At 52.4% G+C, this 26740-nt stretch overlaps 10 protein-coding genes across 10 annotated transcripts; 2 read left to right on the top strand and 8 right to left on the bottom strand.

Annotated features, from left to right (window-relative positions):
• Positions 1 to 518: 518 nt before the first annotated feature.
• On the bottom strand, positions 519 to 2491 carry A1O5_09162 (MFS transporter, PHS family, inorganic phosphate transporter; the record flags this gene model as incomplete). The annotated part of the gene is made up of 3 exons (XM_007749742.1): positions 519 to 1174; positions 1230 to 2404; positions 2487 to 2491. The coding sequence occupies 3 exons, from the start codon at positions 2489 to 2491 to the stop codon at positions 519 to 521; spliced, it is 1836 nt and encodes a 611-aa protein (XP_007747932.1).
• Positions 2492 to 3719: 1228 nt separating this feature from the next.
• On the top strand, positions 3720 to 4709 carry A1O5_09161 (uncharacterized protein; the record flags this gene model as incomplete). Its single annotated transcript, XM_007749741.1, has 2 exons — positions 3720 to 4183; positions 4244 to 4709. 2 exons carry the CDS (start codon positions 3720 to 3722, stop codon positions 4707 to 4709), a joined length of 930 nt encoding a protein of 309 aa, XP_007747931.1.
• A 2309-nt stretch (positions 4710 to 7018) lies between these two features.
• A1O5_09160 (riboflavin synthase, alpha subunit) lies at positions 7019 to 7741 on the top strand (the record flags this gene model as incomplete). Its single annotated transcript, XM_007749740.1, has 1 exon — positions 7019 to 7741. One exon carries the CDS (start codon positions 7019 to 7021, stop codon positions 7739 to 7741), a length of 723 nt encoding a protein of 240 aa, XP_007747930.1.
• Positions 7742 to 8724: 983 nt separating this feature from the next.
• Positions 8725 to 10947, bottom strand: A1O5_09159 (acetolactate synthase I/II/III large subunit; the record flags this gene model as incomplete). The annotated part of the gene is made up of 3 exons (XM_007749739.1): positions 8725 to 8774; positions 8829 to 10687; positions 10757 to 10947. 3 exons carry the CDS (start codon positions 10945 to 10947, stop codon positions 8725 to 8727), a joined length of 2100 nt encoding a protein of 699 aa, XP_007747929.1.
• A 492-nt stretch (positions 10948 to 11439) lies between these two features.
• Positions 11440 to 12621, bottom strand: A1O5_09158 (allantoicase; the record flags this gene model as incomplete). Its single annotated transcript, XM_007749738.1, has 1 exon — positions 11440 to 12621. The coding sequence occupies one exon, from the start codon at positions 12619 to 12621 to the stop codon at positions 11440 to 11442; it is 1182 nt and encodes a 393-aa protein (XP_007747928.1).
• A 624-nt stretch (positions 12622 to 13245) lies between these two features.
• On the bottom strand, positions 13246 to 15110 carry A1O5_09157 (uncharacterized protein; the record flags this gene model as incomplete). Its single annotated transcript, XM_007749737.1, has 2 exons — positions 13246 to 14334; positions 14394 to 15110. 2 exons carry the CDS (start codon positions 15108 to 15110, stop codon positions 13246 to 13248), a joined length of 1806 nt encoding a protein of 601 aa, XP_007747927.1.
• A 1516-nt stretch (positions 15111 to 16626) lies between these two features.
• Positions 16627 to 18255, bottom strand: A1O5_09156 (uncharacterized protein; the record flags this gene model as incomplete). Its single annotated transcript, XM_007749736.1, has 1 exon — positions 16627 to 18255. One exon carries the CDS (start codon positions 18253 to 18255, stop codon positions 16627 to 16629), a length of 1629 nt encoding a protein of 542 aa, XP_007747926.1.
• A 975-nt stretch (positions 18256 to 19230) lies between these two features.
• Positions 19231 to 20919, bottom strand: A1O5_09155 (uncharacterized protein; the record flags this gene model as incomplete). Its single annotated transcript, XM_007749735.1, has 1 exon — positions 19231 to 20919. The coding sequence occupies one exon, from the start codon at positions 20917 to 20919 to the stop codon at positions 19231 to 19233; it is 1689 nt and encodes a 562-aa protein (XP_007747925.1).
• A 2551-nt stretch (positions 20920 to 23470) lies between these two features.
• On the bottom strand, positions 23471 to 24020 carry A1O5_09154 (uncharacterized protein; the record flags this gene model as incomplete). Its single annotated transcript, XM_007749734.1, has 2 exons — positions 23471 to 23683; positions 23847 to 24020. The coding sequence occupies 2 exons, from the start codon at positions 24018 to 24020 to the stop codon at positions 23471 to 23473; spliced, it is 387 nt and encodes a 128-aa protein (XP_007747924.1).
• A 1911-nt stretch (positions 24021 to 25931) lies between these two features.
• A1O5_09153 (uncharacterized protein) lies at positions 25932 to 26612 on the bottom strand (the record flags this gene model as incomplete). Its single annotated transcript, XM_007749733.1, has 1 exon — positions 25932 to 26612. The coding sequence occupies one exon, from the start codon at positions 26610 to 26612 to the stop codon at positions 25932 to 25934; it is 681 nt and encodes a 226-aa protein (XP_007747923.1).
• Between the last annotated feature and the right edge of the window lie 128 nt (positions 26613 to 26740).

The raw sequence follows: 26740 nt of genomic DNA, 5'->3' as shown, positions 1-26740 counted from the left end.
AGATGAGTGTAGGAGGGTCAAGGGCAGGAATCGAGGGTTTTGCGACCACTTGCCGTGGAAGATGCTTGATGAGAAGAATAAAGTCCCACACCTTGGTTCCGAGTGAGGGGATGTCTTCTCTCTTGAAAGGGAAAGTTTTCCGATATTGGGTCAGCTGACTTGAATGGTCTTGGCAATTCCCTTCACTGGGTATTATTATGATGCTCTGGGAATGCTTGCGCTATGCAATTGTACTATCCACGGGGGACTGCTATTCTGTGGGAGAGGTGAAATTGCTTGTCGCGCTGGGGACCCGGATGACCGGTGTTATCATGCTTTCGTTTTTTTTTTTCTTCTTTTTTTTCATGAATAAGGTTTGATGAAATCAATGCGACTGACTAACTCTACTGCGACAGGCGACCTACGCATATAGAGCTAGAGTTGCCTTGAGCCAGCAATATTTATTCTTTGATTATACTGTTTCTCGACAGAGTTCTGTGACCAGAACATCTCGGATACAAAGTTCCAGCGCTGACCAGTTACGTGATCCGCTGGATTTCATCATCATGGGCTCTTCGGTCGGAGCTTTCACCGGATAATCTCTCTACCTCAGTCTCCAGTAATTTTAGCCCACCGTCACCTTGTTGCTCAGACAGATCGCCCTCGGGGACAACAGGTTTTGCAGGGGACGGCTCGTTGGCAGCTCCGACCATTGACAATGATATCCTCTCTTCAGTCAGCGCTCCTTTGCTACCATTGATATCATCATATTCAGCTGCGTGGCCTCGGGTGCGGAAAAGCCACTGAAACAACACCACAGGCGTGCATGAAACCCACATCAGCTCAAGTAGCGACTTCGGACGGGTGTCCTCGTCGTCGCTTGCTTCTTCGCCTTCCAGTGCTCTGGGTTCTTCACCGGCCAGCTTTTCAAGCGACCGTCCCATCGTTTCTGGGATGAGGAAGGAGCATAGCAAACCCAGCATTGCAAAGGCGCCGAGTATCTGGATGACGTGGGGAAGCCATGGTGAGGCGTCTGTTTTGCCCTTTTCAAACCCGATCCCTCGCAATGGCCCCGTTAGCGCTTGGGCCAAAACTGCACCGATCTTGCCAGATGCTGCCGCCAGCCCATGACACGTACTCCTGTACCTCGTTGGGAAGCATTCGCCAGGCACAATGAAGGTTGTAGAGTTAGGACCTTCACAAAAATATTAATCGAGGGCGCACATGAAGTTTTGGAGTAAAAGACTTACCAAAATTAACGAAGAACAGGATCAGAACGAACACAGCCACCCGTGAAGCGTCGGACATGCTCTCGAACGAGCTGCCGAGGATCAGAAGGAGTATGGTGATCATTGCGAATCCTCCGACTTGAATGGATTTGCGACCAATTCTGTCGACGAGCAGTATGGCACAGATGGAGCCTGGTATAGCCCCTGCAACCACCAGAACCAGATTTCCAATCGCGCCGTTCCAGAGGATCGTGTATAATCTTGTAGGGTCGCTGTTGTTGACGGATCCAAACCCCATTTTCTGAAGGAAGATGGTATTGTTCAACGCAAGGGCATAGTAGGCAACATCCAGGAAAAACCATGACCCACAGGTCCCAAGGAGAATCCAGCCGTTGGAGCCTTGTCGGAAGTATCGTCTGAAGTCGCTCCAGGATGACTGGGGGACGACGGCAGCATCGAGGCCGCCCAGAGTTTCACCGGGTCTCAGGCCGGCACGAATCGCCCTTCTCTCATCGTCGACTTCCCCTTGTCCGGTCCTCGGTCCAATAGTGTTTTGAACCCATCCTTTGTAATCCGCAAAGCCCTGCTCCACATCACGATTCACGTCGAATGTGTATCGAGGAGTTTCCGGGATGGTCAAGCGGTAATACAGAGCCAATGCTGCAGGAACTGCACCGACTCCGATGATGATCCTCCACATCCTATCAACAGCTAGGTGTGCAGCAACGGTTTGAGTGCAAGTACCGTCCTCACAGACATTGTTGCCGTTGTCGATTTGCGATCTGAACGCCGCGATCACAACCACAGCAACCAGGCTGGCGATGAATTGCCCCAAAGCCTGAGTTGAGAACACCGCTGCAACCATTGTGCCTCTCCATTTGGTCGAGGCAAACTCGGAAGTGATGATGTTTGCCAAGGGGTAATCTCCACCGATACCGATACCCATGAGGATTCTCCAGAAGACCAACAGGCCTGTTATGCCGATTGCTGACGAAGGCCCGGTGATACACTGGCCCAAAGTTGCCAGCATAATGATCAGCAACTCATAGCCATACATGCGCTTTCTCCCAACCCTGTCAGCGAGCCAACCAAAGAACAACTGCCCAACGATCGTGCCGACAGAGGTCATGACCTTGATCAAGGTGTCGTCGACCTGAGGGATCTTGTTTCCATGTTTTGGAAAGTAACAAAACCCACTACCAGTCTTTGTTAGCGTGTACAGATAGTAGAGGACCCTATAGCAAAAGTTTTGCTACAGAAGAGAGACAACGGCCTTACATCATGTCGGATACTAAGTTGATGGCAAAAATCTGACGAGATGTCAGTACGCTCCAAAGAAGAGAACATCTTGGGGAGACCACGGACATCATAACTGTCAGTCAGGAATCCAGTCCCAGCGACCATAATAGCTCGAACATGTGCTCGGCTGAAGGATCGCTCATTGATATCCCGTAAGATGAGACGTCGACGAAGAGTTGGATCCTGAGGCAATACCGATCAGCGCTGAAATGCACATTGGGCATCAGGCACCTCAACAAGCTCGACATACCCGAATGTGCTTATACTCATCCTCCAAGTCCCGAAAGGCCTTGTGCCTCTTAACCATGATGGTCCTTTGTTGGCCTGTCAAGTTCTGGCTATTTCAAAATGTACCGGTGGTGCCAGCATCGGGCTGAAGAAACATGCGCAAACAAGCTCACTTTTCACCCAGCGTATTGAGCGGACCTGAATGGGATCCAAAGCATTGCAAGGTGTTACTGTTTAATTTGGTAGCAGAGACTACATGGACGGCCCAGAGTAGGGAGTACAAAATCACTCAATCAGGCTGGGTTCGCCTTGCGAAAAGCCATACCGGGTACTACCCAAGTTTCTCTGGAAGGGGGAAGGCTACATCGCTTCCACTGTCAACTGTTAGGGGGCGCAGCATACCAGGTAGCCTTGTGGAAGCCGCGTGAGCCCCTGAACCCTGCGGCTTCACGCGCCCGGCTTCATTGCAGCTGCGACACTATTGGGTCGATGCGACGCCCGAGCTCCATATCAAGTCCGCCAACGGACCGGATCCAAGATTCCTTCGTACCGAGCCCGGCCTCATTGAGCCATAAAGACAACACAGCCGTTGCCTTGTTTCAAAATCTTGCGCCTTCGCGTCACCTGTTGCCATCTCTTGATTGAATCTAGCGCGGGGTGAATTTGGGCAAGGCTTACTCGGTACTTGCTGTCCACGTTGCTGTCGTTCTCATTCCAATTGGCCCGAATTGTTCGTCCTCCTCCAAGTTGAGCGTGTCGAGAAATTCAACGCTCAGGAAAGCATCCCCTGGACCGCTGCCACGCGCGGAAGCTGCCGACACACTACGCCCAACCCACTGACAATGACCACGCTGATGACTCTACTGGGGCCTGTTGGTCCATGTGGTCTTCCTACGTTCACTCGATGGCATTAGCTTTCTTGAGGTGATATTCCCAGTGTTGCTTGCTTCTGTTTGGTGACCCCAACCCCATTTCCAGCATCCTATGGCTATTAACGGCGTAGGAGATGTTATCGCATTAGTTCAGATCACCACACAGGTTGCAAGAACACTCCATGGTGCCAAACATGCACCGAGCGAGATCAGACGCTTTCTCGAAGAGATAGATCGATACCAGTCATGCGTGGGATCGGCTGCAAGCAGGCTTCGCCGGCATGGTGCGATCCTGAAAGCGCATACCGACATAAAGAGCAACATCCAGGCAATCCTCGAACAATGCGCGGAGACAACCAACAAGTTGAAAAGTATCGCGACAAAGTATGAGCATATCGTGAAAAAGAAAGGGACTCCCCCCGGAACCGATGCGGCCTGGCAGCAGTGGATCGAAGCCTTCAAGGCCGTTTACCAGACAATTGAATGGACCACAAAAGCCGTTGTGGTCGACAAGCTCCGATCAGAGCTGTCGCTGAACATCCAGATGCTAACCTGGCTGGAAGGCGGACTGGTATCGTAAGTTCCTGCCCAACTTGAAGAGTAATCCATCCTGGGACTGATACTGTCTTTATGCAGTGAACAAATTGACCAACTATCTGTCCAAATGAGCAATATGCGGGATATGCTCGCCTTTGCTATGTCAAGCTCATCTCCAACCCCTTTGCCAAGCCCCTTTAGCCCATCGCCCACTCCAACATCGCCGTCGCTCACAACAAGGGGATCTGGGAGTCACGTTAACTCTCCAGAACTTTCATCAAACACGCAAACTCAGCTCATGGTTCCGTTACGGCTGCCAGCTTCGACATTCGACAACGACGAGATCGACTTTGGCCAAGATATTGATGACCAGCTGCAACTGCCAGACAGCTTTGTAGGGGTCACGCCCGGGGACCAGTACCGCCATGTCAAGCTCGCGTCTAGCAAAGAACAAAAAGAATTTGTCGAACAGCTTACTGCTCATGCTAACTTTGCCGAAATGTATTTCAGTCCCAAATCATTATGGGATGAAGAATCGTTGCTGACCGACTCCCAGACGAGTTGAGTCAGTCCACTTCGTCTGGCAAAAGCCTGGGGCCTCAGACGGAGTTTCGATAGAGGCCAGTGATTCAGGGAGGGTGTTGCTCATAAGGAACGGCGCAGCGGTAGAGGATATTTGGACCTTGAATGACAAGAGAACCATACGCTTCAGGCAACGAGGTACGTCCCCCTCCCGTTTCCGGCAAGTTCCCTAGCTCTTGGACCTGACCAGCATCCGTCTCCATTTTATAGTGCCCACTTGGGAATACATTATCCCCTATTCGATCAACGGCGATGAACTCACTGCTGTGGTAGAGCAAGGGGAAGGTTTGACCTTCTTCACAATCGAAGGGGGCCAGCGGAGGGACCATCCGAGAATTCCCACAACTTGGGTCCAGTACAAATTCAACAGTATCCCTGGTGAGTTCACCATCTGTGCGTGTGAGTGTTTTTTCGTACAAGTGGACTTTGAGCTCACTAGCCTCTTGGGACAGACTGTGAAGAGTTTCAAAAGCTAGTCTATGGCTCGAATCTCCGACTGCTTGTGCCTGTGACTGAGATTTGTCGTCCTCACAGAGGCAGGGATGATGATCGCCTAGTCGGCCTGGAGAACGTAAGGGTCTGGGAAATGGGATCCGAGTTGCGGTTTATGGTGCATTTGATTCAGGAGAGGGGGAAGCGGCGGAAGAAGTACATGGAATTCAACCGTCAGTACCTGCCCATGATCAAATAGTGGTTATGCTGCTGACGTCCGGGCCCAGTATGTCAAGACACCATCAAGATTGAGAGTAAGGGGACCGGACGGAAGTCAACTCTTTTGTTGACTGGCATACATGCACAAATCGACGAGACCGAATCTGGAAAAAGAAGAGGATCCATGTCGACCACGAACTCGGACGCGACGCTTGTGTCGGCTAAATCGCTGGCAAGACGGTTCTCCTGGGATCGAAGTCTTCCGTACCTGGACAAGGCGGAAATTTATTTCAACCATGAAGAAGGTGAGGCATTCGCGGCGCTCTAGTCATCAATCAGTACGCTGACTATCGTGTCGCGCAGACCGAAATAGTCTTCTCCAGCTTGCTTTGAGCTGTCGACCGAAGAGGAAAAAGAGCGGTTGACAATAAGTGAACAGCAACACAAATCGCGAGATGGGACTGACCTAAGCGGAGTTCCAAGGTCACGCGTGACTCGAGACGTGAATCCCACCATTATTCTTGTACGCGCACAGATACGAGATTAGTCCTCTGTCGTCGCGGACAAGGATAACAGGAATTCAAGCTCCGAAGCTCCGCCTCGGAAACTGGTATCACCACAAAACGCAGCCAGAAATTGAGTTGGTCGTGGTCGTCCAACTCCCATAGGGGAGTATCCATCCATTGAGGAAACCACCCACCAACATATATATATGCGCCTTGGAACCCAAAAGGCAGAGCAATGGCGAACATGTTGCATGTTCCGGGCCTATGAGGCAGAGATTCGGCCACCACGCTCTCTGTCGAACGGAGTATATACGCCGTCCACAGCAAGCCGGGGATGTCGCTCCTCTGCATGTCTATGTACTCCTTATCTCGCGAACCAAACGCGCGACTGATCGTTTCATTGATGGGGAAGCACACGGAACCCAAAAAAAATGGACTATCATAAGAGGAAGAAGGGAAAGAAGAAAGAAAGAAAGAGAAAAAAAAGTGCCAGGCTCTAATGAAAGAAACGGAAGAAGGGATAGACATATATGACCACGAACGACGACGAGGGACGTACAGAACACTCAGCGGCATGGTGTGGAATTAGTAGTTAGCGTTGGTGGTGAGTTTGGATGGTCTGTGATGTGTATATAACATGATACCCCTTGGGCGCACCAACGGAGAAGCTGCCTTTTAGATCGTCTGTTCCATCGAAGATGCCAGGGAAAAGTAAATCAGATGGACAGTTTGGGTCAATGGACTGAACCTGGGCCAGCCTTGTTGCGTACTGGTGTGCAGTGAGCTTTTGGAGGGCGCATGGTGGGGAAGCCCGCGAGGCTGTCACAGCCAATGCGGGGAAAAGTGAAATCTCGGCGCTCGCATCATCAAACATGACCATCACCCTCACCTTCCCAATCACCATCATCATCACCGTCAACCTTATCCTCTTTCTCATCGATTGATTTCTTCCCAGAGACTCATTATCCCTGTGGCCTGGTTGCAAAGCTGTGTGATACATCCCTCTACAGAGAACACCGCACAACACCACTGCAATAAAGAATCGTACCGCGTTACACACGTCGACACATACCCGTCCAAATCAACCACGCTTATCCTCCCTAAAAGGAAGAGAAAGGGACAAGAAAAAGTGAAGATGTTCACCGGCCTCGTCGAAACGATCGGCACCGTCACGTCGCTCGTGGCGCTGGACCCCTCGACCTCGGGCGGCAACGGCACGTCACTGACCATCTCGGACTGCGGCTCGATCCTCTCGGACGCGGCGCTGGGCGACTCGATCTGCGTCAACGGCACGTGTCTGACGGTGACCGAGTTCGATGCTTCCAGCTTCAAGGTCGGGGTGGCGCCCGAGACGCTGCGGCGCACGAACCTGGGCAATTTGAAGCAAGGCAGCAGGGTCAACCTGGAGCGGGCGGTGAGCGCGTCGACGCGGATGGGGGGACACTTCGTGCAGGGCCACGTGGACACTATCGCGACGATCTTGCGCGTCACGCCCGACGGCAACGCGCTGACTTTCCGCCTCCAGCCGCGTGAAACGGCTGTGCTGAGATATATCGTGGAAAAAGGCTACATTACGCTCGACGGCGCCAGTTTGACAGTCACCAATGTGAACGACGAGGAGGGCTGGTTCGAGGTCATGTTGATCGCGTACACGCAGGAGAGGGTCGTCATGGCCGCCAAGACGGCCAGCGAGGAGGTCAACGTCGAGATCGACATCGTCGGGAAACTGGTCGAGAAGAGCGTCGTCGGATACCTCGAAGGCGTTGCGGGGAGGGAGGGCGGCGCGCCGGCCATGTTGGAGAAGATCGTCGGGCGGTTGGTCGAGGAGAAGCTGAAGACGGTGACGGTGCAACGGTAGGCTCTTTTTTTTTTTTTTTTTTTTTTCTTTGTAAAGCAAAAAGGGCAACGCAGTGCAGTGCTGTGCTGTGCTGTGCTGTGCTGTGCTGTGCTGTGCTGTGCTGCATTGCATGCATGATATCCGCTTCCAGCAGGGCAGCCTGTGACCTATGATTTTCTTGACGAGTTTCCCGTTCAAAAGCCGATCAACTGAAAATCCCTTGGGCGGGAGACACCAGTCCTGATGAGCGAGCCTTCCTCTTTGCCATTGCCGCATCGCTGCCATTGCTTTCGTTGGATATGGCACGCTACAAGAAGACCGAGTTCGGGCGCGGAGCGGGCAATGAAGAAGGGTGCGGGAGGCTAGGGACAACACGGGGATCACCGCGTGCAACGAATCATAAGGGCATGGATAGATAGGCAGGCATGTCTTCTTCAACCGATGCATACGGCCCAAGGACAGCGTGCGCCATGCGCCCCGTGCGCCCGATGGCCCACGAATATGGTGTTTCGATACGACGAGGAGTCAGGCGTGAGGTCTGGTTGGTTTGGTTTGGTTTGGTTTGGTTCGGTTCGGTTCGGTGGGGAAGAGACCAGAAGCCCAGTCGAGCGGCTCGGGAGGAAGAACGCACCAACGTGTCCGAGGTATATATACATACACGCATACACCGCCGCACACAAGAATATCTACAGCTGCATGCATGCATGTCCTTAGCCCCGAACGGCGTCTCGTTCCGCGCTGGTGCCAAGCAGCTGTGCCGTCTGATCAAGTCAAGGCCCTGGGATGCTACAATAGAAAAGAGCAGGGCAGATAAGAATGAATCAGCGTGCGGGAAGTTTTATTGATCTTTGAAAAAGTGTTTGTGCAAGAAATGCGTATGTTCGCCTGTACAGATTCCAATCGCCTGATGGGTTCTTTATATTGCGACTTTTTTTGATGCAACTTTTTGGATCCCAGAATATCGTCGAATTTTTTGGTCCCCATCCTCTCTCACGCACTTTCTCTTAATGTCCCGACCGTTGCTTCATCACCGCTCTCCGCTCCTTTTCTTTCGCTGGAGCAAATGTTAGCCTGCGCCGACATGGCTCGGATGTGTCAGGGAACATACCTTCATCATACACCAAGAACTCATGCAATGCCTTGCCTGCCGGCACCATCGGCAGCACCGGCACCTTCTTGTCTGTGATAACCTCTAGGAGCGCTGGGCCCTCTCCACTACCCTCGATCAACCACCGTAAACTCTCTTCCACATCAGCGGGCTTCAAACATCTCCGTGCCGGCACGCCCATGGCCTCCGAGAGCTTCACAAAATCGGGGTTCTTCTGGTGTGTATGGGCGAATCTGTCTTCATAAAAGAGACTCTGCCATTGCGTGACCATGCCTTGTTCCTCGTTATTCAAGACGATAATCTTGACGCCGATCTGGAACTGACTGGCCGTGCTGAGTTCGGTCAAGGTCATATTGAAAGAGGCGTCACCGTCAATGTCCACAACAAGGGCGTCTGGCCGTGCAACTTTCGCGCCAATGGCAGCCGGGAGGCCGTAACCCATCGTGCCAAGGCCTCCTGAGGTGATCATGGTCCGGGGATACCGCCAGCGGAAGTGCTGAGCGGCCCACATTTGATGTTGGCCGACACCGGTGGCGATAATCGTCTTCTCTTTCCTGGGAGCGGTCAGGTCTGAGAGCTTCTCGATCAAGGTTTGCGGCTTGATCAGGCCATCAGGCGTCTCCTTTTCGTAGCTATTCAATGGGAATCGCTTTTTCCAGTCGTTGATCTGTGCAAACCATTCAGGCCGATCTTGGACCGCCTTGACTTTGGGGACAAGTTCGCCCAGATTGGTCGTCACATCGCCCTCGACAGCTTCAGTCGCTTGCACAACCTTGTTGATGTTCTTGGGCATGATTTCAAAGTGCACAATACCTCCTCGTTTCTCGGCCGCGGCCTTCTTCGCTTCCGGGGCGAATTTGGCGACGTTGAGGGTGACTCGGTCGTCAAAGCGAGCTCCCAGGGCGATGATGAGGTCGGCCTCTTGCATCGCCATGTTGGCATAGGCCGCGCCGTGCATACCGAGCATATGTAAAGATTTGGGATCAAGCTCGTCGAATCCGCCGAGACCTTGTAAAGTCGTCGTGACGGGGATACAGGCCTTGTCGGCCAATTCTTTGAGGAGCTTCGGACCCTCGGGAGCGCCCAAGATGCCCTGACCCGCATAGATCAGTGGCTTCTTTGCAATATTGATAAGGTCGGCCGCACGGGCGATGGTGTCCTCCAACTGTTTCCGAGAGAGCTCTCTGGCAGCTAGGGTGGCGGCTGAAGGATGTGAGGGCAGGGTTGACTGCATCGGGATGGGTCTCCGCAAGATTCCCGCTGTGACATCCTTGGGCAGATCGACGAGGACGGGACCTGGTCGGCCCGAAGTTGCGATTTCAAAGGCTTCTTTTATTCTCTTGGGCAGCTCAGCCACATTCTTGACCATAACATTCCACTTTGTGCATGCTCTTGAGATGCCAACCACATCAGCTTCTTGAAAAGCATCCGTGCCAATCGCGGTGGTGGGGACCTGGCCGCAGAATACGACCATGGGTGTCCCATCGGAGAGCGCATCTTGCATTGGGGTTACGACGTTTGTTGCGCCGGGGCCGGAAGTCACAAGGACGACGCCAGGTTTCCCGGACGCTCTGGCATAGCCCTCTGCCATGTGCCCCGCACCTTGTTCGTGCTTGGGCAGAATAAAATCAAAGTGTTTTGAGTTGTAAATGGCATCGAAAACTGGAAGGATGGCGCCGCCCGGGTAGCCAAAGATGTGCTTGACACCCTGTCGCAGCATCATTTCGTGGAAGATTTCTCCGCCGCTGAGCCCGACAAACGAGTCGTCGAGCTCAGGCACTTGCCTGTTGACCAAAGGTGAGGGCTCATTTCGGCGGAAGTCGTTGTTGAAGGCGGGACTGGGGATGGGTCGAGTGGTTCTGCACCAAGGTCAGCGCGCACGATCCCTCGGGAGGACCTTTTTTTTTTCTGCTCGGGTGTTGACATACTGTGCTTGAGCGGCAGCAGTCGTCGCCGGTCTTCTTGCCTGCTCGGGAGAGGGTTTTTGGGATTTTCGGTAAGGCGACAGAGCCGCTGCCGGAGCAGTGGAGGAAAAGGACCGGGAGCACGAAGGTCTCCTTCTGGACAAAGAGCGAATGGCACTGGAGCCAGGCCGTATGGCCGTCATTTTAGTCGCCATGATTGCCTGGGCAGGAGAGAATCCAACCGTACGGCCAGAGAGAGGGAGAGGGTTGCAATAAGAAAGCTCTGAATAAGACTGGCAAGACAGGAAAATGATTTATGAGTCAGTGGGGTGCACCGGTGGTTGAGTGGTGTGTGGTGTCTGGAGGTGCGGAACTGGCAGTGGCAGTGGCAGTGGGAGTGGCCTTGGAGGTGGCATGGACCCTTGTGGATGCCTCGGTGGCATCCCAATCTGCGAATTTTGCCTTCCGATTTTGCGGAGAGAAAGCTGACCACTCACCGTGGCCCAAGTGGGGCCGATGTCGCTCTTGGCATGCACCAGACGAATCGAGACTCGGCGGAGGAGCGGAAGATTCCTCGCAGAAGGTGGTGAGATACTTGTACCAAGTACTGTAGAGATGCTGCTATAGACAAGGAGGTACTCGGTACTCCTATATAGAAACCGCCTGCAGATCCCATGACACGGGATATATGTATACTGAGGGGACCCTCATGCCCTCTTCCCCAATATCCTCAGTCTCTTCACCCCGCCATCAGGAATAATGGTCATCTTCACGTGCGTCCACACATGGCCTTCTGGAAGCTCCGACGCCACCAGCTGCTCCCCTTCAAAGACGTGCTCTGTATCCGCTTGACAAGGCTGCTCCCCTTTAATCAATGCCGTCCATCCTCTCTCATCATCCTTAGGATCTGCCTCGGTGCCCAGGGCTGCCTTCGCACCTTCCATTGACCATCCCTCGACCTTGACGGCCCGAGGGAAATTGCCTCTGAAATCCTTGGTGTCGACGATGACTTGCTCAATCTTCCTCCCCTTCAATCCCAGCCGAACAATCACCCAGTCCGTGTGACCCTTGACCCTGCTTCTAGCAGTTTCCCATCCGTCACCCATATCCTTCCCTCGGCCGGGCAGAAGCAAATAATTCTTGCCGCCGAAATGCTGGTCCGAGCACTCAATGGCAACACCACCATTGAGCGCACTTGCCAGATCTTCCCGAGGCCTTTCCTCCTTCCCGGAGGTCACACTGACGGGTAGTGAAGGTGGCACGACTGTCCCGTAGACCCTCAACCTTGCAATCCCTCCATCGGGGTACTGCTTTAACCTCAAGTGCGTGAACTGCTTCCCTTGCACTCCTGGACCAGACACTCTCCACGCCTGCCGTCGGGAGGGTCCACATTTCTGGGGAGGGAGAATTGCAGTCCACCCGTCATACCCTTCTTTTGCGGCGGCACTGTCGTCCTCGTCCCTCGAGAAGGCAACTCCGTCCAATCCAGCCATCGGAGCCTCGTTCCCATTAAAGTAACTGGTGTCCACTTCCACTGCATCTATCTGTGCTACACACCCGAGTTTAATCACCACCCAGTCAAACTCCTTGGGGTTATGTCTCCTCGTTTCCCATCCATCATACCACGCTCCTGTGTGCACGAATACTCCCGGTCTGCGAATGGGCGGCGTAGGGGTCAGGAGGTTGGAGGCGGCGGCGAAGTATTCGTCTGAACATGAAACGATAGACGCCCCGAGAACGGTGGTGGTCAAATTCGTGGAGGACGAGAAGATCATGTCGATTATGTCGGCGGTGACGTGTGTTACGGTGATGCTGGAGGTTGAGTTGGTGTGCACAGCGTGGGTCTTGTCGACCAGAGCTTCCGAGAGCGGCTGGATATTGACTTCCATGGCTGGTTCGACGGCCGGTATATAAGGGGGGAACTGGGGAGAGTACAGGGTGATTTAACGGAGCTGGGGGCAACCACTTCTCACGATATTCGAGATATTCGAGATATTCGAGATATAAGCAGAAGTCAGAATCCCACTGGCAAAGGAGTGATTTGAGTCGATGCTCGCAGGCGACCCCTAAGAGCAATGAATGAGCAAGGGAAAGGAAAAGAGAAGATTAAAATAAAATCAGAAGATCTTGTGCCGGTCTGGAGTGCGTGACCCGAAATCGATAATGTGTTTACTCGATACAAACGACAATCCAAACCGTGGATGTCGGAGGAGGCCGATGGAGAAAACCTACCAAGTAACAAGTACAGAGAATGGAATTGTTTCCCTCTCACGCCATTGAACCATCGAACCATCGAGCCATCGAGCCATCGAACCCCACTTGCACTTTCGCATTTTCACTCCCCCGCCGTTCACATGTGATCCAACAGAGATGCACGTGCTTCTTTTCTACAGTTCAACGTAGGCTACCGGGATTTCTCCCCTTAATGCGGCGAGTATGCCCTACTTCTGCTCTACCAAGTGGTGTCTGGACGTTGCCTCTTTATATTATAACAGGTAGTCCGAAGGCTCATGCTATTTGAGAGGCGCCTCGAGCTCGTGAGTAAGATCTGCCGGTTTAGCTGTCTGCTTACCATCGGCTTCGTGCCTTTCACTCCCATCAGCTCCACACCTTTCACTTCCATCAGCTTCGTGCCTTTCATTCCCGCCAACCTCGTATGGCCTCGTACTGTTGACCCTTTGCGAGCTCTTCCCGTCAACCTCATGTGGACCCTTGCTCACCTCAAGGGCGTCAGGAAAGCTAGTCTTTTGTCTTCCCCGCCGGCCGAACCATGTTAGACTGGCAACGATAGCGACAAGACCGCCAACCCCACCCACCACACCACCAGCAATAGCCCCAGCATGAGAATGGCTTGAATGTGACCCGGTGGCGGTGCTGCCGGTACCTGTGGCTGAAGTAGTCGCGGAAGGTGTGTTGCTGCTGTTTATGGACGGAGTGGCAGCGGAAGCTGTGTTGCTGGGAGAGCCTGACACTTTGATGGCGTTCGCAAATATCGAGGCGAGTGCAGTGTTGGTCGCAAACCCAGCAGTCGGTGCCGTCATAGTCGCACCGCCACCGGCATTCCCGCCGATGATGTTGTACACTTGGCTGGGAATAGCATACAAATTCGACGTCGTAGAAAATTTGCTTGTCACGGAGAAGGACTGCTCAGGTGGTGCTTCATAAGTGGATGTCCATTCTAGGTGTGTAAGGTCGAAGAGCCTAAGACCAGATTGCGCCTGATCGCATGGCCAGTCGTATCTGGCTGGGATTGGCCATTCGATCGTTTGATGCATGCCGCCGTATGTGACTAGATACCTGTCGACCACCACGGCACAGGCAGGCGCAGATCGCGGTACTGAGCTCGTGGTGACAGGAATCCAATGGAATGCAGGAAGCGTGAGGATCCAGACGTCACCAAGCGCATCGTTGGTAGCTGCCTGTAAACCACCATATACATAGATATTGTGGCTACTGCCATCTGCAGCGCTCATGGCGACAGCACAGAAGGACGCGCGTGGCGCTGGATATGTTCCCCCTTCGGAGGTGGTGTCTTGCTCAAACCACTCATCTGCCTCCGTATCGTACAATAGTACTCGTCTCAAGCTCAAATATTGGGTATCCTGCGTCGGTAACAAGTCAAACAGGTTCAAGGCCATCCTGGACGCGAGCACAGACTTACAGGTCTTGTGTCTCCCCCAAGTGCAACGGCCAATCCACCGCTGTTTGACTCGGTTCCAGGGAGAAATACCAAGCTGCCACGTTCGCTCCACGTCGGCACAAGCTCCGACGAGATCGTCTTATTGGTCCAAGTCCAGTCGCTGGTGTTGAAGGACGCTATGAACCTTTCTCCGATCTGAGGAATTCCGGGGACGAGGACGTATACATCGGTGTTAGGGTTCAGGCGTGCGTGTCCGGCGGCCCCGATGCCATTGTGGACGTAGCCTATTGCGAGACGTGAGTTCCAACCAAAATAGTTCCAAGAGAATGTCGAATCCATCGGTAGACCTGTCTGTGAATAGTTCTGCAGTGCAGTATCCGTCAACCATTTGCCCAAGCCGATGTCATAATAGTATATGCTTTGCCCTGACAGGTCTGCAAGGCTCCAAGCTGACTCTACGAACGATCCCTGTTCCGTAAGGTGATACCAGCACCCTTGCAGACCGGCCACGACGTAGAGTTTCTGACCATCTTCCCAGAAGGCACCCTCGTCAAAAGTAGGCACAAAATCCAGAAGAGGTTTGGCGGTGATCAGAGAAGGATCGGACAAATCGCGCGTGGTCGAGAAGTCCACAGTGCGGAGGTAACGGTCTGCAATGCGATCAGCTTGGGCAATTTGACAGCGGTAGGAAGTAGGTCCAGGGCTCACTGAGGGTCCATAAGGTGTTGGTCGTGCCATTCGAAATGATGCTTACTCCCCCCTAGATATAGACCTTGTTGTTCACGGTGACCACTAGAGCTTGGTCAGTCTATTCTCAACCAATGTCTGAAGCATGAACTTACTTCGCCCGTACCCACGGTTACGCGTCCGCAGAGGATCCAAGGCATTGATGTCGACCATCAGTGAGACATTTTGCGCTACAGATTGGTGCAGCAAGCTCGAGATAGCCAGGAGGAGAATGAAAGGCGAATTTCTGGAAGACTCCACCATGTAGAGAAGCCGCATGAGCCTCATGTGGACCGAGGATCGTAGTACCTCTGTGAAGACCTGTTGAGTGAAAGACTGCGCATTCCCGGAAGGATCTCGATGCTGATATAACGTAGATGAGAGGCGCCACCTCTTTAGCCAAACAGCAGCAGACCATCAACTATAACCTGGTACTCACCGCATGAGAAGCGCCGACGAAGCTAGACCGGGAAGTGTCTGGAGTACGCCATTCTTGTCTTGAACTTCTGTCTGCGCACTGGCATGGGCCCCTCATCATCCCGTAGGAGGAGGATAGCCTCGCGAACGCGCACCGCAAGGCTAGTGATGGACTAGCTACGCGACATTGGGTCGGTTAATCATCCAAGCCCTCAAACAAGACCACCTGGTTAGTCGTTGCGGGACTTAGAAGCCATATATCTGCCCTAGGTTTGAAGGTAATGCATCAGAATGCAACTGCCACTTCGCAATTAGTGAAGCAGCAAATCATGTTGATGTTTGTCGACGTGCCTCCGCATCGTGCGACTCGCACGATCACTAGACATTAGTCTGGAGGGCGGACGGCGTTCATACTATAGACGTCAAAAAGCGGCGTCACGCCCCAGCCTACGACCATACCCCAAACGGCAGAACTACTACAACCGAAGGCGGCAACGATTCTACCAAGGACATATCGAGGACGTCTCGCAATGCTTCTCACGCATACGGCATCATGGTCCGGGTCGAGACTGACACCTCCTTTCCACCAGAGCACAAACCATACAGACGCTGTTTTTACATGCTTTTTGGACTTTTCTATGTCTCTCACTGTGTTTCCTCACTCTATAATTCTATACCAGGCCAACGCCCGCCGCAACCCGCTGTCCAAGGGGGAATTTCCCACAGTCTCTATATTTCGTGTCTCGAATCCATCCTTGCCCTCAAAAAAAAAAAACATTCTCTTGCACGGCTCGCGCATTCATCGAGGTGCAGAATCCACACCTAGCCCAAGACACCAAAACCCTTTATCCGCTCCTATTGCCAACACCGTCATGTACCATTTTTTGTCCGTTCCACATGCCCCCAAAGCCTGCGTGCTAGTAATGTTGTCCTGCCCTTCCTGGAGTCATTAACGCCATCCAGCCCCTTGCCTTGTAAATTTGCCGTCGTCAACCATGGCCAGAGAGAACCAAAGCACTCGTGTTAAAGCATTCGAAACGATCTTCTTCTCTGCAAACTGGCATGATTTGTGGTTTGCCAGAGCTTGTCAGATCTGTCATGGAAGCCACATTCATACGCCCTCTTCTCCACCTTTCTCTCTCGCCTTCGCTTCTTCCTTCTCTTTCCTCTTCTTTTTCTTCCTGTCGTCAACGGCGTGTCGCCAGCCCTCTCCCCATACAGTCGTGGCCCACACGCCAACCGCGCTGATGACAAGGAACACGGCAGAGATCGTACTGAACCAGCCAACCCCGATCGCTTCAATCGCCGGCAGACACACAGCAGACCCCGCCGCAGCGAAGGCGTACCGGATCATATAATTCCCCGCCACGACCTCCGCGGATCGGCCCTTCGACTGCATAACGTCGAGACAGTAGGTGTTGAGACTGGGGAAGCAGAAGAGTTGCGCAACCCCTTGTACGAACATGGCCGCCACGGGCAGTGGGATGCCGCCAACCTCCTTCTCGACGGACCAACCGTAAATGAGCATGCAAGCGGGCACGACGCCGCCAATGAAGCCATAGCACGATCTCAACCGATCCTCGGCTACACGTCGATTTTTCTTTCGAATCCACTTCTTGACGATGCTGTCAGCCCACCGACCACCAAAGAAGGTGCCCAACAGATAGCCGCAGCCAGGGGCAATGTAAAAGAGCCCTGACTGGATGGGAGATGTCAGGTGGAAACGGGGATTGAGCACGTAGCGGATCGGAGTGAGCAAGCCGTACATGTTCCAGACAAGAGCACTGGATGCGAGGCCGGCGATGATAAGGTTCGGGTATGAGAAGAGTAGTATGGCGATCCGGAAAGGCGACACCCAATGAAGAATGCGCACAGTCCGCTCTTTTCGAGAATATTCCCGCAGATCATGAATCTTCTTTTCCGGTATCGTCTCCGGAAGCAGCAAGACTACTAGGACGGCTGCGAGGCCACCGAGTGCAGATTGCAGCCAGAAGATGTCGCGCCAGGAACGGAAAGTGACGATGATACCTCCGATGAACGGCCCAAAGGCAGGGCCGATCAGGGTCCCTGAGAGAAACCAGCCAAGGGCGGTCGCTCGCGCCGTAGGCGTGTAAATGTCTCCCAAACAGGAATTTCCGACGATGAGAAACGAGGTACCTTGATATGCGGTGAGCATCCGGAAGATAAAATACGATGCCAGGTTCGGTGCGAGGGCCGTGCCGACACTGAAGGCAAAGAACAGGATCGCGGTGATGATGCACACCCATCGACGGCCATAGATGTTGGAGATCGGACCCCAAAGAGAAGGCGACAGGCCCATGAAGATGAGGTAGAGCGCATTGGACAAGTTGATGATGGTGCCGTCGGTATTGTAGGTGGCGGCTACCTCGGGAATGGCAGAAAGGATGGTGGTCGAAGAGATAGGAGCCAGAAAGCCACACAGCGAGAGAACGCAGGTGATGACGAGTTTTCGACGTTCGCTGAAACGCTCATATTGGGCAGCATTGATCTCGACGAATGAACTATCGTGGCTGGGCACACCTTGGATCTCGTGCGCCGAGATGGTCGAGCGGATGCGTGCAAGATCAGGTTTATCGTCTCCGCGATGGTCCCTTATGCTGATTGTCGGTGTTCTCTCGAGATCCAGCGAAGTTGGGTGGTCTGATTGTGACGAGATAGGGTGAATCTCTGGACTGACGTTGTCACTTTGGACGGTGTCGTGGTGGAGTTCGCCTGTCATCCTGTATATTGTGAAAGAAACGGTCTTTGAAAACTAATTTTCATTTCCTGGAAGGAGTGACTGCGGTCAAATCGAACGAGGCCCAAAAGAATGACGGCGAATCTATTAAAATCCTTGGAGGATAGTGGGATGTGGCAAGGGGGATATAGACACTCATAAAAGGCATGAAATCAGACCGCAAATATGCAGGAAGATGCAAGGGAAAATGACTCAAACCACTGTACGGAGAGGACTTGTAGACGAAGCAATCATCTCGAGGCCCTGCTTCACCGTCACCCTCGATATCCCCCCAACCATACTGGTTCCAGAGATCCCCATAACCTCCTCGACCGCAACATCAACGGATGCTCGACTCCTTTCGGGGTTGGCCATGTCCAGTTCTTCCAATAGCATGGCCCAGGACTGAGGAGTCCGATCTCGGGCATTCCCCGCCCAAGGATTGTAGATGGTCTGATTGGGTCTGGGAACCTTGCGCCCTTACCACAGCGATTGCAGCCATTGCCGATTACCGAGTTGACCAATGGCTGGAAGGGACACCGGGCCTGGCAAACAAAATTTTTCCCCCAGCAACTGTGGTCAAACCCCATCCGGCAGAGACGGGCGGCTGGGTGTGCTTCTTCCGACGGAAAGACATCAAAGATTGTTCGGGTCACTCTGACTAGTGCGTTTAAATGCGCTGGGTTCGGACGTGTGTTTCTGGCTCAGAATTTGGGGTCGCAAGCAGCAGAATGAGGAAGCTCACAAAGCGGAAAATGAGGAAAAAGCCAAGAGCAGTCAGTCAACTCACGTGAAATGACGTCCGACGGGCACGTGTCACTATCCGCCCCCGTAGCCTTGCGGCACCCGGCGAGGCTGAGGAAGAATTGTCTGCATTGATGCTGTACGATCGAACGCTTGTCTCCTTCCCTTCCAAAATCCAGTGCGATGAATCCGATAAGAGGAGCATCTTAATGCAATGCGCTTTTATACTTGAAATCACAGCTTCGATCCCGTTCTTCCGCTCCTCTCTTTGAGCATCCCCGCCAGTTCTCGCCGCAGAATTTTTCCGGAAGGCGACTTGGGGATCGCGTCGATGATATGGATGCCTCCTCTCAGTTTCTTGTGGTTGGCGACTCTTGCATTCAACCATTTGTCAATGTCTTCAACAATATTTTTCTGGCCCTTGGCCTTGGCGTTCTGACTTATCACGACGAATCCGACTGGAACATGCGTTGCCTGTTCTTCGATCCAGTGGGGGACAACGCAGGAATCTTCGACGTCAGGGTGTTCCAGGAGCTTACCCTCCAGCTCTGACGGAATGACTTGCAAGCCCTTATACTTGAACATTTCCTTTATCCTGTCGACAATGATCAGGAATCCGTCTTTGTCAATAGTCCCTATGTCACCGGTCCGGAACCACAGCTTGCCTTCCTCATCGGTTGCGAAACCACTCCTCGTAGCCTCTTCGTTCCGATAATAACCCTTGGTCACATTTGGTCCGCGGCACCACAACTCCCCAGGGACTGCAGACCCATCTGGCTCATACCCTGTATCTTGCATGGTCTCCGGGTCAACCACCCTATATTCCATGTTTGGTGTGATACACCCGACTGTATGCCTCTTGTCCGGCCGGCTTGGAGGGACGGCCGAGCCAAGCGGGCTAGTCTCAGTCATGCCCCAAGCCTGCAGACCCAATACAGTTGTCCCATACAACTCCTTGAACCGTGCCTCAACAGCCTCCCGAAGCTCCACACTCAACGGAGCTGCGGCACAGAATAGTCTTTGGAGGCTGCTAAGGTCGTACTTCTTCACCAAGGGGTTTTTGGCCAGCAACAACATAACTGGTGGAACCAAGCTAACCATTTCCGGTCGATACTTTTGGCAGCTCGACAAGAAGACTTCTAGATCGAAACGACTTAGGACGACGGCGGCATTGCCCACGAATGTGTTTACGCAAATAAAAGATGTCAGACCGTAGATGTGGCTGAATGGTAAAAATGTCACCGTCGTCAGGTCCCCTGTCGTCTCGCCGGGCATTTGGGCGTCCCATTGCTGCATGTTGGATACTAGGTTTTTGTGAGTTGTCATCACGCCCTTTGCTCGACCCGTGGTACCCGAAGAGAAGCACATGAAGCAAAGCCGTTCCTCGGCCTCACTCGACTCAATGCTGACGACCGGGCTGGGTGGACAGTTCGAAGCGAGGTCTTCGGCGGTCGATTTGCCCTTCTTGTCGCGGACTCCATCTGCTTGAATGACCTGAATGGCGGGGATGGATTTGAGCGCCTCTTCGGCTGTCGAGAGGAGCGAGGAATGTACAATTAGATATCTGGCGCCGCTGGTCTCGAGCTGCGCCTGCAGTTCCATTGGGGTGTAGGCTGCACTGACAGGCGACACGGTAGCACCGCAGCCCAGGATACCATAGCAAGTGATTGCGTAGTCAATAGTGTTGGGACTGAATAGAGCAACAATATCTTTAGGCTTGACTCCTAGCTCTCGCAGACCATGCGCGAGTGACCGCGTCCTTCGCTTAATGTCTCCATAGCTGCGATGTGCGCCTGTGACCGCATCAATGAATATCGGCTTATCGTCTGGAGCGTTTCTCGGATTCGAAAAGAGGAAGGTCAATAAATCGCTGTCAATCAACTCGACGGGTGGGTAGGATGAGCGGTAGATTCTACAAGGCATCTCGAGGGAAAAAGGGGCCTTACCGCCCGCCGATAGAAACTGGAACTCGAGGAAGAAGGAAGAGACAGTGAAGAGGATGAGTTAGAAAAGGGGAGGACGCGGCTGATTACTTATCATTCCAGAGAGGTAGTGGAAGGTGCGTTGTAAGAGTGATGCCACTTTTCCACAGCTCCATCGAGCGCTGAGACACTCAAATGTAAGCAGGGTCGACTCAGCGCCACGACTTGCATAGACTCTAAAGGGCTAGGATTCCGTACGCAAGATTGTCAGCTTATGATCTCCAAGGCCGAGGCTGACGAGGTCCATGCCGCCTTGGGACTTGAGACTTGAGACTTGGGACTTGGGAGCATCTGGAACCACAACTAAGCTTATCGTGTCATTTGGCTACCAGCCCCGAAAACTTTTGAAGCTGGAGGTTTGGCACAGAAGAGGCCGTGAATTGGCTGTACCGTGTATGTCGAGGAGAAGCTTCGAAGGAATCAGAAGCTCGTCTTACGGTCAATCTAAAAAGGGGCTTCCGCTTCCCAGACTCCACTCTGTTTCTACCATGTACCCACCAAGCCAGCTCTTCTGCTACCACGTACACCAAGATTTTCCAGTAGAAACCATATCCATCATTCCTTTTTCTGTTATCGATTTGTATAGTCTCGAGACAGCCCACGTGAGGTTCAAAGTAGTCAAGCCACCCCTCAGCCTCCTTTCGATCTGGGTGATGTTCATCGAGGGTCCACTGTCGAATCTCAACAACGTGACGTGCCATTTATATTGCAGCCTGATAATTTTCAAGGTCCCCTTAAATTGTGGAAAGTACTTGCTGAGCCGTGAGTCTAAATGGATGATCCTCCGCAAGTGTCTTCTTGTTTATCTTGACCACACACTCCACCAATACTGCTGCCTCTTTAACTTGTCCCTCAAGCAATAAACTCTCGCCAGTCTCTGCTCTTCGATCTTAACCACGTGCTCCAATAGTGATACTGCGTCTTTGGCTTGTCCGTTTGCCTGATATGCACTTGCCAGTGCATGTTGCGACATCAGTCGTTCTAGATGATCCTCCGTCAGCGTTTAGGAGTGTGTCCGAAGCACGTGTCGCCGATAGTGATAGTGCCTTTTTGGCTTTGTCCATCTGCCTCACATGCAATCGCTAGTGCCTGTTGCGACGCTAGTCGATCTGTATGATTCTCCGCCAGCGAGTCCTCGTGTATCTTGGCCACCTGCTCTAACAATAGCACTGCCTCCTTGACCCGACGGTTGAGAAGATTCCGCCCAGAGAGATCACATATTTCCGGCCATGGTCGCTCCAAAGTCATCGGGTCCATGCCAAGGTGAGCCAGTGGCCGATTCATGAGGTCAAATAGCTGGCCATCATTTCGCATCCAAAATATCTGTCACCCATAATTCATCACAATACGAACAATCATTAAAGAAGGCGAAGACAAAAACATTTGGCCAGTCTCCCACGACACCAGCGCATGCAAATGAGGTTGGAGTTGCCATTGATGTTGTGGCCACAAGACTCTGTCCAAACGGGAGATCGCGAAGAAGTATCCGGCCCGTACCCACGATGCATGCTGTGTTGCCACGTCGAGCCGATCATTTGCCCATACATGGATCAAGGGATGCATGGACACACTCACCCTTGCGTCGGCAGAAGTATCGGTCGTGACGATAGGGATGGCCTTGAGAAGATTAATGGCCTCAATAAGCCGAAACGAGTCCCAATCACAGCTATTGGCTGAAATGAGTGGCAGTAGATGGGAAACATGTCACGGCGTTAGGCAAGTCAAGTATTCATCATCACCATCGTTGTCGATAACCTTTGAGCTCTTTTTCGTCCAGCTTTGAATAATAGCAGTGGCAGTTGAGTGGATTCCAGCGGGGCCAAGACTCCCAACAACTGTAAAGCATCAGCAGCCGACTCAGTCTTTCTTAACTGGAGAATTTGAGCAGACGCCTCAAAAATGATGTTGACGTCCCCATACCTCGACCGCGCCTAGGATAGTCGAAATGTCATCAATCGCCTACGTTACCGTTGATACACTTTCGGATAATCTTTCAATGTACAATGACCTCGAGACACGTATGTAAGTGAGAACAAGAGGATGTGATCGGAGAAGAGAAGCTTCGGCCTGGGCATCGGCTCTTAGTATCTGATATCGCTCGCTGGATGTATGAGTGGCCCGTAGTAGTAACTCTCGAGCTTCTGTTTTTGTTAATCCTTTCAATTCAATCCACTTGTCAGTGGCGTACTGTCGGCATTCAGCATTCCGGGATATCAACAACACAACACCAAACGGTGCCGGGGGAAAGTGTTCTTTGTCATCATCATTAACGTTGTCGGCGTGGTCCAACACCAATAGCCACGGCTCTTTCAAGACGGTGAGACCTTGGCGGGCATCTTCCCACGTCTGGACTGAGATGGACAGTCGGCTGGCGATATTCAAGAACCCAATATCGGCCCAGGATGGCGTGCTAACATTGACCCAAAGCAAAACCCAGAACCTAGGTCAGTTAATGCCGAAATTTCCAATGATAATGATAGACAATATTGAACTCACAATTGTCGCAGGCATTGAGCGAGCTGGAGGCAGAGCTCACTTTTGCTCTGGCCGCCAATGTCCGAGATCACAATCCGATACAGACTCTGACGAATTGGACGTTTTATGGCATCATGGACGATGACTTCCTGCCCGGACAGAATCTTCTCTCGACCAGTAAACGTGTTGGCAGGACGAGTAATGGTCCAGTGAGCAGGATACACCGCTGCCTAGTGTTCTAGATGCAAGTTAGTTGTGGACAGGACAGGCGACAACAAAAGAAAACCCATATGGAACGGTGGGATAGAGAAGCAATCATATCTACAGTGTTGTGCTCGTGAAGCCTATCACATCTTATGGCATCTCCACAAATCAATAGGTAGGTCAACTCACGAAGAACTTCCGCCGACCCCGGGGTGGTATCACCGAAAGCATTTCTTTCATGAATGCAGCCGCTGTGGCCGCAGCATACGACTGCCGCTGGTTGTTCTTGTGTGAATCGGCATAATCACAAATACCTCGCATAACCAAACATGGAAATGAGTCCATCAGTCCAGCGGCTTCCATCTCCACACAAATAATGTCTAAATGGGTATTTTCAACTTGTCTCATTCGGCCGCGTTCTGAAGCACACAATCGGCCGGACCCATCGCACCGTCGTGAATGACAGGGCCAGTGCTGGAACGTGGCGGCCGTTGTATGACGTGTGAAGAGTCGCAATAGACACAATCCTAGCCACCGTGGTGACTGTATGGTGTCTCGAACAACTAATCGTTCTCTTATATTCGTACCTCATTCGAGCCTATTTCTCCAGCATCTGTGACATGTAGACGAGCACTTTGCTATATGCCAACTTATGGTTTGCCATCAGCCGTTGCACAGTAGCTCGGAACACCGCTGGGGGCTTGCTGATTACGATGTCACCCGGTCGAACCGATTTGATATTGGGGAGATGGAGCATACCACCGCCAATTCCCATGAGCAGTCCAAATCGCACCAATGGAAAGTCATTGATGAGCTGCGTCGCCGTCACAGCGGCCGCATTGTTCCCGATTTCGGTGAGAACAGCGATCTCAATATTGTTCTTCTATTGCTCCCCAGACATAGCTGCTCCAGTCGTCCCGCGTAGGTAGACTCGGGTGAATCTCGTCGAGTAGCGCGTAGACTGACGCCAGTTCCATGGGACAAGTATACGCGACAGTATAATCATTGTGTGAGGGGGCATCATTTCGGTCAGGTTAGGCACGATTCAGAAAGGACATGAGCGTCGCTACGGCAGTTCATGAGTGCCATTGGAGAGCCGCTGACTCTGAGGAGGGGGCTTCGCAACTGTCGATGTCGTTCGACGACAGGACATTGAGGTGAACGAGGCAGAGGCATGTTGATGAAGAGACCATTAGGATGAAGTTAGTTGTGCACAGGCTGGCAAGTCTGCGGTAGACGTGGCTGGATTTCAAACAGCATGCGATTCTCTTCAGACGGGCCACCCAAGGCAACCTTGAGCAAGTCACGGTGTTAGCAATGGACAGTGAGAAAGTGAGTTCGCAAGGAGTATCAACTCTGAAGCCTTATTCGGGGAGTTGCTAGGCGTTCACGTATCTCAGATGGAACTAGGTGAATGCTGCGTATGTTCCAAAGGTAATTCGCTAAAAGAGCAGGAAAGCACTGGGTGTCACATGTGGGCGTTGAATTGGGAGGTGTGCCGAGGACTATTTAGTCTTCTCAGTTCTCTACCCACACTTCCTCTCCTCTCTTCTCTCCAGCAGAGACAGCCCAGTAACAAACAGATCAAACAGATAGCTACACTAGCTAGCCATTGGATGCAGCAGTTACAGCCAATTCCCTCCCATTGCGGCATTCCTCTTTCGCCTTCTTCCTTTCTTTTCGAGATACGACACTAGGCCTAGTGGGCGGTTGAAATTGACGTCTAGAGCTCTCAGTACATGAATCAAGTTGCAATATTACCTGAAAGCCTCTGCCTGTCCTTGATGAGAATGACACTTCAGTATTATGAGTGTGCCACGCGTTTGATTCAAGTTTGCGTGCAAACGTCCAGAAAGGCTCGCCATTCACAACCAAATACATGCACAGAGAAAAGAACGTCACAGGAGGTGGACAAAGGAAAGACCCGCAAGATGGCCTCGACACCTCCTAACCAGAGGTCTGAGTAGTGATCGGACGACCGCCCCTTATAAGCTCTGCAAGCGCCGGCGATGGTCAGGGAACTCATCGCATCGTGGCTCCTGTCTGTTTCACGAGTATGAGTTAGTCAACATCGGTCGACAAACTGAGTAAAGCATAGCAATTTTAGGACCGAGTCTGCAAAGAAAGTGGGCGTTGTTTTTGTCGCAATATGCCATCGGTGTGCGGCTGGGAAGTATATGCTATTTAAACATGTGACAAAAAGGCAGTGGTCATCCCCATCGCAGCTGTCATCAAGGATTGCATCGACACCGAAGTCCGTGGACGTCCCGTTTCTCACTCTTCATGATGGCTGTCTTCGTTGTCCTCGACATCCGCCTCGTAGCCAGACGCAAAGTTGTCATCCCCAATGAAGCCCCTGGCCCTCAGATTCCCAAAAGAATCCGACTTTCCCTCCCATGCCGGTAGAGCCAGCGGACCAATTTCAACGTTCCTGACAAAGTCCAATCTTTCTTTGTCGGCCGTCGTCTCCACCACCGTGAAGGTATGAAGGGCTTCGGGAGTCCTAAATATAAACTTCACCTCCCAATAGAATGTCGGCCTTGCAATGTAGTAGGATTTCCAGCAGGTTGCCATGAAAGCGGCCTTGTTGGCCTCGGCGACACGACCATGTGAAGCGGAGTCAGTATCAGTGACATCGCCACGGACTTCAATCTTTTCACCCTGGCAGAGGTGCTTGATGATTCGGTGGAGGATTTGCATCGGAAGGACGGAAAGGTAGTTTTTCTGGCCCTCGGGAGTTTGAAATAGGCAAGCGTGTCTTAAAATATCTGCCATCTGTGATTCACGTCTCCTGGCATGTTCCATGTAATATGAGCGCTTTAGTCGGTCAGGGAGAGTGCTCCATGGTCCAGAATAAGCGGGTTTGCGTTGCGCGTAGTAGTGGCCGTGCTCAGAAGAGCTCGAGCAGCCGTATGGATCGAAGCGTGCTCGTGGACTCCGGGACATGAACGACATGATGGGCTACTACTTAGCTTGTGTTTTCTGAGGACTGTGATGCCTGGAAGAGGTGTGAGGGGAGTAGATGGAAGCTCGGGGCTCGCAGAGGAAAGAGATCACTCAAGGGTCTTGAAGAGAAGAGTCCA

The sequence above is a fragment of the Cladophialophora psammophila genome (assembly GCF_000585535.1).
Source record: "Cladophialophora psammophila CBS 110553 chromosome Unknown aczJe-supercont1.15, whole genome shotgun sequence".
Taxonomy (NCBI): Eukaryota; Fungi; Ascomycota; class Eurotiomycetes; order Chaetothyriales; family Herpotrichiellaceae; genus Cladophialophora; species Cladophialophora psammophila.
This window is presented reverse-complemented; position numbering and strand designations above follow the sequence as displayed.